Source organism: Elgaria multicarinata, chromosome 9 (assembly GCF_023053635.1).
Source record: "Elgaria multicarinata webbii isolate HBS135686 ecotype San Diego chromosome 9, rElgMul1.1.pri, whole genome shotgun sequence".
Classification (NCBI taxonomy): domain Eukaryota; kingdom Metazoa; phylum Chordata; class Lepidosauria; order Squamata; family Anguidae; genus Elgaria; species Elgaria multicarinata.
In genome coordinates, this window is record NC_086179.1 from 86,796,694 (window position 1) to 86,810,236 (window position 13,543).

Here is a 13,543-nt window from a genome sequence, read left to right on the forward strand (position 1 = left end):
CACAAAGCACATAGTTCCACTATGGAATTTGCAACCACAAGATGTAGTTTGGATAGCTTTAAAAGGGGATTAATAAATTCCTGAAGGAGAAGCATACCAATGGTTACTAGTCCTGATGGCTATATGCTACCTTCAGTAGTAGAGGTGGAAAGCCTATGTACAGCAGTTGTTGGGGAACATGGGTAGGAGTAGGGTGACCATATTTTGGATACCAAAAAGGAGGACAACATGGCCGCCACCAAGGGGTGTGCCCACCAATATGTCCAGCCCCCAAGGGGGTGTGCCCACCAACATGTCATTGGTCACATGTCTGATTTCACAGCACACAATTAAGACAAACCTGTTCTACATAACATCTTAATGTAAATCGCTGAAATAAATGAGACATTCAGTGTATCTGAAATTAACTTCACTCCTAATTTTGTAGCTTTTGCTGTATTTTGAAGCTTTTGCTGTACTCTCTGTGATACAGTCTCCGCTTTCCTCAAATATCTTTTCTGACTGCAAATCCTTCTCTGGATGACCATAGTCTCACCTTTCCTAACATTTAAGGCTCTTTCCCCATCACCTTTCTCATATCCATGCTCACAGATTCAGCCTACTGCTACCACTGAACAAATGAAGCAGTTGACAAATGCAGAAAAATCTAGTGTTACGAACTAGCAACCTAGCATTCAGAAAGAGTATAAAATACCCTGCAAACATTAGCCATGGAACAAAATGGACTAAAGGCTTGTTGCAGTCACTTCTCAACTTCATCAGCCATTTTATTTATTTATTAAATTTATATACTGCCCCATAGCCGAAGCTCTCTAGGCAGTTTACAAAAGTTAAAAACAATTAACATTAAAATCAAATATACAAAAATTTAAAAGCATAAAAACAATACCATGTCACTCAGTAGCAATAGAAAGAAAGGCTAAAACAGATGCCCATTATCACAATGCTAGACAAGGAACTTTCCCTCTTTTTATCCAAATATCTCCTTAATTTACAGTGCCTCAGAACTCCCAATCAGGGACCAAAAGAAAACTGTTCAAAGAAACCTCCGAAATAGGTTTGATTTCCATAAAGCTTACTCCCAGATCAATGAATATAGGATTGCAGCCTCTTCATATCTGTTCACCTTATTCTACTAGCAAGTGCAAACGCCGCCTCCTGTCAAGGACAACTATGCACTCAGAGAACCTGATTCTTTCAAGAGCTTAAGAGATCCAGACACACTCAAACTAGTCAAGCCAAGCCACACTGCTTTCATATATTATCTTGCTGGGACGGAATACTTCTGGGACAAGACAATAACTGCAATTGACCAGACATAACAGTCATAAACAAAAAAAGAAGAGGAAAAGAGAGAGAAATATACACTAATAGCTATCACAAGATAACCAAAGTCTGCTTAGTATGCACAGAAATGAGTTTAAGACCACTGGTCTCATGCCATTAGATTACCAATATTAAAAAATGCTGTTAGATTACCAATATAAAAAACGTTTACAAGTTGATCTATACCCATAGAGAGTACTCGAAAACACTGAAGGTAGTGCATCTATAAAACTGCAAGTTTCCAGTACAGCTCCATTAATGTATTTTTGAATGAAGCGGAGCTTAAAAAATGTGAACATTTTCTGCTGCACTGTAAAATGTCTTTGCTTCCATTTAATTCCATTCAGCATTAGCTATTACTTTATGCATCTCTCTACTGATCAAACTGGGTCCCCTTCTCTGATGCATCCACAGTCTAGGCCATGTGTGAAACAAATCAAACCATGTCTCTGCCGTAGATATTGATTGGGCAGAGTCCAACAATTTGGACTCAAAACTTTTGCATTCAGGGCACATATACTACCAAGGCTATTTCTTTATTAACACACACAAACACACCAAATTTACTGCAATGCAGGAAGATTCTACCGTCTTCTGGACCCTGTCATACTTCCTGCCAGGGTGACTAAAATGACCCTTTACTATTATGACACTCTGGAAACCTGAAGGCATAACATGTTAGTCATCCATTCAAACAAAAGGGCTTTCAAGTGATTCAGTTTGAAACATCTCTATCTCAGACTAGGCCTTCCTCTCTAGAGGTCAAATTGGAGATCACTGACTCTTTGACAGACAGATGTAGGGCATCTGTGAACCACTTACTCTCTTTCCTGCCTAGCTGAATTCTTAGCCCTTGGTCTGCTCTTCCACCTTCTGTAGGGTGACTATATGAAAAGGAAGGACAGGGCTTCTGAATCTATAACAATTATAGAGGAAAGAGAATTTCAGCAGCTGTCATTTGTATGCATGGAGCACCTGGTGGAATTCCCTTGTTATCAAACAGTTAAAGCTGCAGGAGCACTGCTCTCTTTTGTATCTGATCACTCTAGTATAGCTCCTGCAGCGTTAACTATTGGGATAAAAGGGGAAATTCCCTTTTCTCTAAAACTGTGAAAGTTACAGGAGTCCTGTCCTCCTTTCCATATGATCACCCTACCTTCTGCCATGACACCATCTTTCATCATCATATCCCACTTTGAATTTCTCAAAAGTGCCCACCTCACAAATCCCAGGTTACCATGGGAACAGCAATAAACAGTTTTACATCATAGCAATTGCATGGCCTATTCCTTACTGGACATTTGGACAGTAAGGAGTGCTGGTGCTTGTCTCTCCAGTGTTTTGGAAGAAGATTTCCTGAGTTGTGTTTTCAAGGCCTTTTCTGGCATCATGTCAGGTAAGAATTTTTTCCATCTCGTCATTCAGAAGGACCCTTGCTTTGGGGGCCCTCGGAGTGATAGAGTCAAAAATGTGTGTGGGAATCAAGTGACTGTGAGGGTTTCCTATTTTCCTGCTGCAATCCTGAGATAGCATTAGAAGACAAAGTGTCTGGCTCTGGTTTCCCATGACTGCAACTCAAATCTCATTGGGGCTTTTGAGTGATGGGTCCAAGGGAGCTGGGAGCTCTTACGTATTAGTTAATCCAGAGCAAAAAGTTCCAGAAAGTCAAGGAAGGTTGGGAGAAGAGTGTGATGTTTAAATAGATAGCTCTCTCTAACAAGAATCACAGCGAAATATAAAAGGCGAAGGAAATTTGACTGGTGCCCAGGACTGGACCGAGATTATCCATTCACATTTGGGAGAAGACTTTGCTCAAAGCAAACGCTTATTTCTCAAAATTACTGTGTGGTTTGACTTACTCTTGGCTCCCCTAACAGCCTCCCTCCCTCCCTCCCTCCCTCCCTCCCTCCCTCCCAGCACCTTCCATTCAGGCCAACCGCCCATCCCTTCTTTGGACTCCCGTTTGCATCGTGAGAAGTCTCTGGCCCGGTAGAACCTTGGGATCCCAGTGGGAACAGCAGTAAGCAAGTGCAGAGGATGCCCGTTCCATGGGTTCCTCTTTGCTCAACGCGGACTTGAGGACGACACCTCTTTGTGCCAATTCAGATGTTATCGAAACTGGCAGGCTGCAAAGCGAAGGGCTGCCCTCCAGCTCCACCTTGATGTGGGTTCAAAGGAGTGTTTTTCTGTTTGGGTGCTCAGACTCCATGTCCACCTCGTATTTTGGTTCTTGCACAAGTGACCTTTCGTTGAGTCTTCTTTTGTAAGTGTGCCCAAAACACCCTTTCAAAATGCCAAATGTGCCCACCAACCCCAAAAGGTTGGGCACCTGTGCTCCAGCAGCTCCTGTTGAAGCAGCAGCACAGGGAAAGGACAAAAAAGGCTCTCACTGCGGCTTACAAAAGTATTTCTTGACAGTCCCTGCCCATAGGCTTACAATCTAAAAGACATGACACAAAAGGAAAGGGGATTAGGAGGGAGGAGGGGGGGAAAAGGGATTTCCAACACACTCACCTGCAGCAGCAAGTGGGCTATCACCTTTCTTGCAGGGGGAGGGGTACTAATGAACAGAAGATGCAGCAGAGACAAACATCTCAATAATATTTATTGATTTATTAGTATTTATGGATTTTTTACATCCACAGATCTCAGAATGTTGAACAGAAACCATAAAAACATAAACAAATGAAAACAATATGTAGAATAGATTGTATCTATAGTGTAGGATGAATTACACACAGAACGCTTGCGTAAACTGATGTGTCTTCTTTCCAGCAGAAACCAGAGAGGATTGGAGAATGCCCCGGATCCCTCAGGAGAGAGAAGTGTGCAGCAGAGTGGACAAAACGGCAAGACCTCTGCCTAGGCCACATCCCGAACCCTGAAGCCACTGCCAACTGCTTGGCCGAAGAAACTGCCAACCAGACTGCCGAAGGTGGTGGAGGCCTCCTTGCCAAGGCCCATGGTTCAAAGTAAGACCCCTTGGCCAAAGCCAGTACAAGCCTCTAGGCAAATACCAGCGCCAACGCCAGTACGGAAGCTGGTACTGCCCCCTGTGTGGAGCCCAGATATCACCTTGTGGGCAGAGCCACTCCACACTTCTAGCCCGAATCCAGTGCCATCCCGTGTGGAGCCCGGATCCCACCTTGTGGGCAGAGCCACTCCACACTTCTAGCCCGAAGCCGGTGACACCCCCAATGTGCAGCCTACTAACAACTTTGCCACTGAAGCCACTCCTGTCATCGCTCCCGAAGTCGATGGCGACCTGCGTCGAAAAGGCCGCTGTGCCAAAGCTAGGAAAGAAGTCCTGGGTGGAGCCCAGATATCACCTTGTGGGCAGAGCCACTCCACACTTTTACCCCAAAGTCAGTGCCACCCCGTGTGTGGAGCCCAGATATCATTTTGTCGGCAGAGCCACTCCACACTTCTAGCCTGAAGCCGGTACCGCCCCGTGTGGAGCCCAGATATCACCTTGTGGGCAGAGCCACTCCACACTTCTCCCCAAAGCCGGTCCTGTTCTGTGGGGAGCCCAGATATCACCTTGTGGGCAGAGCCACTCCACACTTCTACCCCGAAGCTGGTCCTGTTCTGTGGGGAGCCCGGATATCACCTTGTGGGCAGAGCCCCTCCACACTTCTAGCCTGAAGCCGGTGCTGCCCCGTTTGGAGCCCAGATATCACCTTGTGGGCAGGGCCACTCCACACTTCTAGCCCGAAGCCGGTGACACCCCCAATGCAGAGCCTACTAACAACTTTGCCACTGAAGCCACTCCTGACATCGCTCCCAAAGTCGATGGTGACCTGCGTGGAAAAGGCCGCTGTGCCAAAGCTAGGAAAGCTAGTGTGGAACCTTGATATCACCTTCTGGGCAGAGCCACTCCACACTTCTACCCCGAAGCTGTTGCCGCCCATGTGTGGAGTCCAGATATCACCGTGTGGGCAGAGCCACTCCACACTTCAACCCCTAAGTCGGTGTCGCCCCCTTTGTGGAGCCCGGATATCACATTCTGGGCAGAGCCACTCCACACTTTTACCTCTCCAGGTGGAGAGCTGGAGGATTCAGCAGATGGCGTCTCAAAGTCACAGGAGCCTGGCACTTTGGGCAGCAACATTCCTGGAATTCCACAGCTACTGGAGGCAGAGCTGGACATAATAAATCCTGTGCAGCGACGTAGGAGTAGGCGGATGGAGCAGAAAAAAGGCAAACCCCAGCATAGCGTGAAGGCCACTTAAATACTCCACATGGCTCTAATGAGACAGAAGGGCTTGATTAACAACTGGCTATAAATTAGCCTCAACCCAGCACTCCAGTGCTGAAGACAAACAATCAGATGGTTTGCTGTCTTCCTCCTGGAGTTTTATTCTTTTTGGGCCGCATGTATCCAGGTGTTTTTCTTGGCTATTTTGATTGCAGTATGTGTGGTTAGTAGCACAATATATGGTCTTCTTGATCAGGTGCTATGATATTCTTTTTAGTGACTTTTATCAACACTTTTTTTCAATACCTAAGAAATTATGATAAGGTTCTTAGTCATAAATGTTTCAGTACCAACGGGAGAATTTCAAGTAACAATAAAATGGCTTCAATATATAACTTAATTATTATAGGTTGCACAAAGAAACATGGATTGTACAGAGAAACATATTTACTTATCTACTAAACTTAACCTATTATGTATAAATGCAGTGAGCTTTTTTCCTCTAAAGAACAACTTCTGATGGATATGCAAGAATTAAAGAACAAACTTTAACGATTAATACAGACAAGTCTTGCAAAAGGTGGAAAAGGAAGGAGAGAACGAGGCAGCTTAGACTAGAGAATGAGAACTTCAGAAGGAAATGGCGTCTCAGCAAATCAAGTTGGAAGAGGCACACACAAAAAATGCAGAGAAGCTTGTGACAAAACCGTAGGAGTTAAAATTAAATATGAGAAGAAGCAAAACGAAGCTAGAGTTTGTCAGCTAGAGATTGAAATCTAACATCTAAATGAGAAGCAGAAGAGCATAGAGGAAATTTTAAGGGCTCACAGATCAACAGCTCCAAAAAGCTGGTGAGGAGAAAGAGATAAAGAGCTCAAGGAATAAAGAGAGAGCAATATCGGATTCAGATCAACAGGTAACAGTGGAATGAGCACCAAGACAAATAACCCAGCTGGCTACCAGCAGTAGCAGCATGGTCAGGGCACAGTGGCAGCAGGAAGAACAGCGTGGGACAAAGGTATGTGAGGAGGTTTCTTTGAAGCTCCAGCATCTGCACAAGAGGCCCTGGGGGTGGGGTGAGTAGTTTTGTTTTGCCTTCTTTTAATCGCCTAAATTTTTTTCCCCCTTCCACACTCCCCCTGCCCCCAGCCCCATCGGCGCCTCCCCACAACAATGGGTCCCCACGGCCCACGCCAAGCAGACATCTTTGCAGGAAGCCCCGGTGGGGTATGGGGAGAAGAAAGGGCTTTTCCCCACTTTTCCATAATGACTGACGACATATTAAAGGTAGGGTGACCATATTTTGGAAACCAAAAAGGAGGATAACATGGCGGCCCTCCAAAGGGGCGTGCCCACCCAAACATAGCCTTGGTCACATGTCTGATTTTTACAGCACACAATTAAAACAAACCTGTTCTACATAACATCTTAATGTTAAAAATCACTGAAATAAAGAACAAGTGAGACATTCAATGTATCTGAAATTAACTTCACTCACTCCTACTTTTGCAGCTTTTACTATACAAGGTGTGGTAAAGTCTCCCCTTCCTTCATATATCTTTTGTTACTGCAAATCTTTCACTGGATGTCACCTTGCCTAACATTTAACACTCTTTGCCCATCACCTTTCTCATATCCATACGCCATACAGGTTCAGCCTACTGCTACCACTAAACAAATGAAGCAGTTGACAAGTGCAGAAAAATCTAGTACACCAAATGAACAACCTAGCATTCAGAAAGATTAAAAAATACAATTAGTCTGCAAACATTAGCCATGGAACAAAATGGACTAAAGCCTTGTTGCCGTCACTTCTCACTAGCACCTCATAGCTTGTTTCAATTTCTGGTTTATCGATGAGAAACAAATCTAAAAAAAATTAATTATACCCCACACTGGTAGGGTGACCATAGGAAAAGGAGGACAGGGTTCCTGTATCTTTAACATTTGTATATAAAAGGGAATTTCAGCAGGTGTCATTTGTATGCATGCAACATAAAATTCCCTCTTCATCACAACAGTTAAAGCTGCAGGAGCCCTTCCCCATTTTGTATCTGGTCACGTTTTAACTGTTGTGATGAAGAGGGAATTTCACCAGGTGTCGCATGTGTACAAATGATATCTGACCCAGACTCGCCATTATGAGCCAAAATTCTTTGACTAAATGTAGTTCGTCAATAGAATGCTCAGAAGAGAAGAAAACTCCAAAAAAATATCCAACATACAGGAACAGGTTTTTTTCATCAGCCTGTCTCCAGCATCAGCTCCTGAGGAAAGATTATAATACGAATAAGAACTATTGCATACGAATAAGAACTATTAAAGATTTTAACCATTTTCAGCAGCACCAGAGCTAGTCTCTGTGGTGCTTCCTTTCCCTGCAAACTACATGGTCTTCTGAATGGGGCCAGTATCTCCCTAATGTAGGGTGACCATATGAAAAGGAGGACTGTATCTTTAACAGTTGCATAGAAAAGGGAATTTCAGCAGGGGTCATTTGTATATATGGGGAACCTGGGGAAATTCCCTCTTCACAACAAAGTGCAGGAGCTAGACTAGAGTGACCAGATTTAAAAGAGGGCAGGGCACCTGCAGCTTTAACTGTTGTGATAAAGAGGGAACTTCACCAGGTTCTCCATATATACAAATGACACCTGCTGAAATTCCCTTTTCAATACAACTGTTAAACATACAGGAGCCCTGTCCTCCTTTTCATATGGTCACCCTACCTAATGTCTTTTCCTTTCCTCTTTCTGTTCCAGATTTTGCGGGGGGGGGTAGTCCCTTTCTTCCCCCCTCAAGACGCTGCTGCCCAATCACAAGCTGTCATGCAATTCTGATTTCCGTGGCCACTTCCGCCCTGAGGAGAAAACTGATCACTCCATATCCACATAACTATAGAGTGACTCTACATTTTCCTATCTCTATAGTTCCGTAGACCGCAGAGCCAACCAACAGCTTCCTCCAAGCATGCGCATTGTGACACTGCTGAATGGCTTTTCTCACGCTCTCATAGATTCATAGGGATAGAGAATGATACGTCTATGGTTCAGCTGCGGGATTCGCGTGAGGTCTCGGAGGCGGGGCCAAGACGGGTTAGAATTTTGGCGGGTGATGGAGAGAGCAGAGCAGAACAGGGCGGTAAGTGCAGAGGTGGGGGGATGCAGTCTTTGGGGGAAAGAGGGGAAAGAGGGGGGGGCAAGGAGGTTCCAAGTCCTGCTAGGAAGAAGGGGTTGATTCTAAATGGGGAGGGGAAGCATCGCAATTAGGGGGCTGCAGGGGCATGATCCGGTCTCAGTATTTTAACAGTCTATGCATTAATTTTAACTATGCTGTTTTAAGGCTGTATTTTAAATTTGTATTTCTGCACTGCTGCTGATTTTACCCTGGTTGTGATTTTATTTTGTATTTTTTTTTACCATGCTTTGAATGGTTTTAATTTTTATAAACCGCCCAGAGAGCTTCGGCTACTTGGCGGTATAGAAATGCAATAAATAAATACATGATCCGGTTGAAGGAAGTTGGCTTTCGCTGCGAAGGGGGCAGTTGCTTTGGGGTGGGGTTGATTACTTGGGGGTCTGATATCGCCCGCCATTGTGGGAAAGAGAGGTGAGCAAACAGTGCAGAGGTCTGGGAAAAGCTACGAGGAAGGACTTGCAGTGGGGAGAGGAGATCCCTAAGAAAGACTACTCACGGTGTAATCCTGTACCTGTCTTCGGAAGTAAGTCCTATTGAGTTCAGTGGGGCTTACTCCGAGGTAAGTGGGACTAGCCCTGTCTCCTAAATGCAGCCCAGTCCTGGGACTGTTTACTTGGATCACTTATCCTGAAAGGCAGTTTAAAAATCCAGTCCCACTGAGTTCATTGGCTCTTACTCCCAAATACGTGTACCTTGGATTGTGGCTTGGCCCCATTCAGACAACATGCTAAACCACGCTGCTTAACCACAAAATGGTTAACGGAATACATTGACCTTAATGCATGCCATTAACCATTTTGTGGTTACGCAGCGTAGTTTAGCGTGTTGTCTGAACCAGGCCTTTATGTAACAAATGTGTTTCTTGCAACAAGTCAGGGTGTGGGTGACGCTGAAAAGGATAGGTTTTTTTATGATTACTTGTTGCTATAAAGATGAATCCTAATTAACTAAGGTGAGTATGACCTACATGAGCATCCATTTTTAAACAGCAGTGTTTGTATACGTGGGAGCTCTTGAGTTGGTTTTTCAGACGCCAAGGTTTTGGGGGAAGGCAAGCAGCTCCACATTCCAGAAAACAGTGAACTGTTTCACTGGTCAACAGAGCAATGCAGGAGCCATGAACTCATGCAAGATTGTGGCTCTCCTTCCATGAAACCAAAAAATGTGCAAGTTGCAGGTTTCTCTGCCCAAAAGGGAAGCCATGATATTGTGCATGTTCACAGATCCTCCAATACTGTATTGCTCATGATTTCTTCATGCCGGTCAGCCTTCTCCATTCGCTCGAACTAATTTATTGATTGGGACAGAGTCCCTAGACTCGTACACTATGTGTTTAAAGATGCCTGTGCATGCTTTGCATGTCATCTGTACTTTGACTGCTTGCTGTGGGGATGATGGGAGTGGAAGTCCAATAATGTCTGGATGGCCACAGATTCCTCTAAAATCAGTATTCTCTCAGCCAGAGACATAAATAACAGTAGCCCAGCTGTGGGGGTAAAGCACTTTTTGGTCAATTTGGAAATTTATTTATTTATTTTAAAAAATGTTCGGCTAGGCTAGTCAAATCTTATCAAATAATGGTCGGATACCTGGGCTTTAATTTATTAGAACTGCATTGGAGATGCATCTAATCACAATTTTTTTAAAAAATATCCTTCTTTTTGATAAGTGAACTGCTATAAAACAATGACATTAAATTCTAGAATATTGGAATAAATTATTTATATACATTAGCTATCAGTAAATAGTATCAGTAAATAGATAACCAGCACTGTGGATTTGATTATTGAGATATGCTCTACTAAAAACATTTGTTACTTTGCATTATGCAATTTTTTATGACAATTCACATGAATCAATTTTATTTAGGCTTGGATTTTTATGTTGTTGCTCTTGTATCCCTTTAGAAGACAAGAATTCTTTTGTGAAGTCTCTTCTGGTGCTGCTGTAAATATGGAGGGTGAGTTTTGAATCTGTTTATATATTGTTCTTATATGGGGCTTCTAGTACTCTGCCATTCAGGTTAGTGATCAGTCTTAGCTTCAACAACTCTCTGCCATTCATTGGACATGAATTTTCTTGTTATATGTGCTTCACAATGGTTAAATAATCTTGGTCTATGAGTTTTAAGCTTACACTGCCTATTTCAAGATCCTTGCTACAGATTTTAAAGAACTGAAAGAAGGTGTTGCAGTAGTGAGAACTGAGATAGCTGATATTAAACATGCTAAAAACTGAATTCACTAGAGGCTAAAAAGGGCAGAATCAAGGGTTTTATATATGGGGGGAAAGGGCTAAATCTCCCCCTCTTGTGGTCCTGCAGTTGAGAATAGAAATCAGAACCGTGCATCACGATCTTAAAAGGAATGTCAATTGTGATTGCTTCACTTGGGGAGAAAATAGGAACCAACTCTACACTTTCAGTCTCTTCCTTCATGAAGTTGGGGATAAAAAAGCAGCTTCAACAATACTAAAATCCAAGCTAGGGAGAAGCAACATGACCTTCTTTATGTACCTCCTTGCCTCTCTCTGAATAAAAATTGGTGATAAGCATCCCAGTGGTAGCTGAAGAATTTCTCTTTCCGCAATGAAAACATGATACTTTTTTTCCCTTAAGAAGTCTACAATTATTCCTCTAATACTGCCCTTTATAACAACCTGCTTTGTATGACAGTCGCTACTGTATCTATATGGGCCCGTTCAGAAGACACCTTAAACCATGGTTTTAACCATGGTGGTTAAGCCAGAAAGCCAGGCTGTGTTCAGAAGACACCTTAAATCATGACTTTAACCACGGTGAATAAGGTTTTTTGCTTTATTCACCATGGTTAAAGCCATGGTTTCAGGTGTCTTCTGAACACATCCTGGCTTTCTGGCTTAACCACAATGGTTAAAGCCATGGTTTAAGGTATCTTCTGAACGGGGCCATTCTCTCGCCCCCTGTTTTGTGGAGAGTTTGGCTGCTTCTGCCATAGAGGACTCATGTTTTTTAGATCCTGGTTTATTCATTGGGTACTCTGCAATACTCACATGATTCCACCAGATGCCTCTCTCCCTTCTGTAATCGGAACGGCACTAAAACCTCAGTAGGCCCAGCGACGGCCTACTGAGGCAATATATATTCCTTCAGTTGTTACTTAACCTGCCATCATGAGTGAAGGGCTTTCCTCATCTGAAGCAAGATGGCTCTCGGGCAGGATTCTTTTAAAACAGTTTATAACGGTATTGGCAACGGTTAGACAGGACACATTCCATATTCCATTTTCAAACCGTTGTCAAGGCGTTATAGCCTGCTTCGTGTAGATCTGGCCCATGGAACCTGAACAATTCTTCTCATTCTGAAATAAGCCAGTTATCTTTTGTATCTGACACTTCCATTCAGCTTCCTTTCTTATTATATCATCAAACTTAATTTTGCCTAACTGACATCAGACTATCGTATGGCAGGGGGCAGAAAATAGATGTCCAGGTCTTTTGGACATTAACTCCCAGCATTCTTGACCATTGGCCTTGCTGGCAGGGGCTTCTGGGAGTTGAAGTCCCAAATTTCTGAAGATCATCCCACCCCTGCTTTAGACGGCTTTAATATATGTCTTTAAATGCTCTTTGTCCTCTAGCTAAATTACTACAATAATAGTGGTGTCATACATTCATTTTCTCCATCATATGTATATTGACTATCAATCTAAATATACCTAACTTAATCGTTTCTTATTTTCCTTACATTTTTATATTTAAGTAGCTATATACTAAATGTTGTCATGGATCCCTGGGTGGGAAGGGTAAAGTACATTGTTTTATGTATTGTTCATCAATACTGGCCATGTTCAGTCAAACAATGTCCTGTCCCCCACAATTTTTGTCCCTTCTTACTCTCCTTCCCTTGTTCATTTCCTCTTTGTTCTGATTAACTCTTCTTCCTCTGTCTCTCTCTTTTTTTAAATATCCCATAAGGAATATGTTCCTAATGTGTTTCAGATGGTTTCAGGACAAAGCTGTCTAGTCCAACTATTTTGACTGGTTGTGGTTCATGGACACTGGAATCTAGTTCCAGTACTTTCCACCTCTCTACAGGAAGCTCTGCCAATTTACATTGCACACTTATTCCTCTTTTGAATCCTGTCTATTCTAAACTTCAGGCTGGCTCAATTCTTAGGTGTGTGGTTTTTTCCATGACCCTGACTTCAACACTTGTGGCTCAAGTAATCCAGGTCAATGTGAATATAATTTCTTGGAATACAGAAGGATTCAGTAGTACTAATAAATGTTAATATGTTTTGTGTGCTCCCATTTTGTGTCTTGAAATGAAAGAAGAACACATTGTTTAATAATGATCTTGGAGCACCTGACAGCTCTGGCTTTACTTGATATGCTTCAGACATGATGAGCTATGCCAAGTTTAGCCAATGTAGTACATAAAAGCCACGTTGACAATGTTCTGGATCATTTTAAGATTCAAAAGGATGTCAGAAACCAATCTCAAGATTCTGGTTGACCCAAAAAGTACTTTTAAGAATTCATTGACCCCCTCAAAAATTTTACTTGTGTGTTTTGAAGTTCTTTTAAACTAATCTAATTAGTGACTGCCTTTTGGACACAATGCAATGATAGTCTGGATAGATAGAGCTGCCTTGGTTGCAAAACAAGCGATCTTAATCTGTATTTCCAGTTACACCTTCTGAACATGCTCGGGTGGAACTCTTGCTGACTTTATACTGTTAGTTTTACCCTACCCTGTGCCTGCTTACCCTACCCTGTGCCTGTTTGCATTCTCTTCCCCTCCTTATTGTTTTACTATGATTTTATTAGATTGTAAGCCTA

General features: G+C 42.9%; 1 protein-coding gene across 1 annotated transcript in view; it reads left to right on the top strand.

Moving 5' to 3' along the window:
* The first annotated feature begins 2,715 nt into the window (after window positions 1-2,715).
* Window positions 2,716-13,543, top strand: part of MCM10 (minichromosome maintenance 10 replication initiation factor) — a 45,420-nt gene continuing 34,592 nt past the window's right edge. The window contains exons 1-5 of the mRNA XM_063135019.1: window positions 2,716-2,817; window positions 4,102-4,298; window positions 5,198-5,543; window positions 6,674-6,751; window positions 8,455-8,619. Coding sequence (XP_062991089.1) covers window positions 2,716-2,817; window positions 4,102-4,298; window positions 5,198-5,543; window positions 6,674-6,751; window positions 8,455-8,619 — 888 coding nt within the window. The remainder of the gene's footprint in view (window positions 2,818-4,101; window positions 4,299-5,197; window positions 5,544-6,673; window positions 6,752-8,454; window positions 8,620-13,543) is intronic.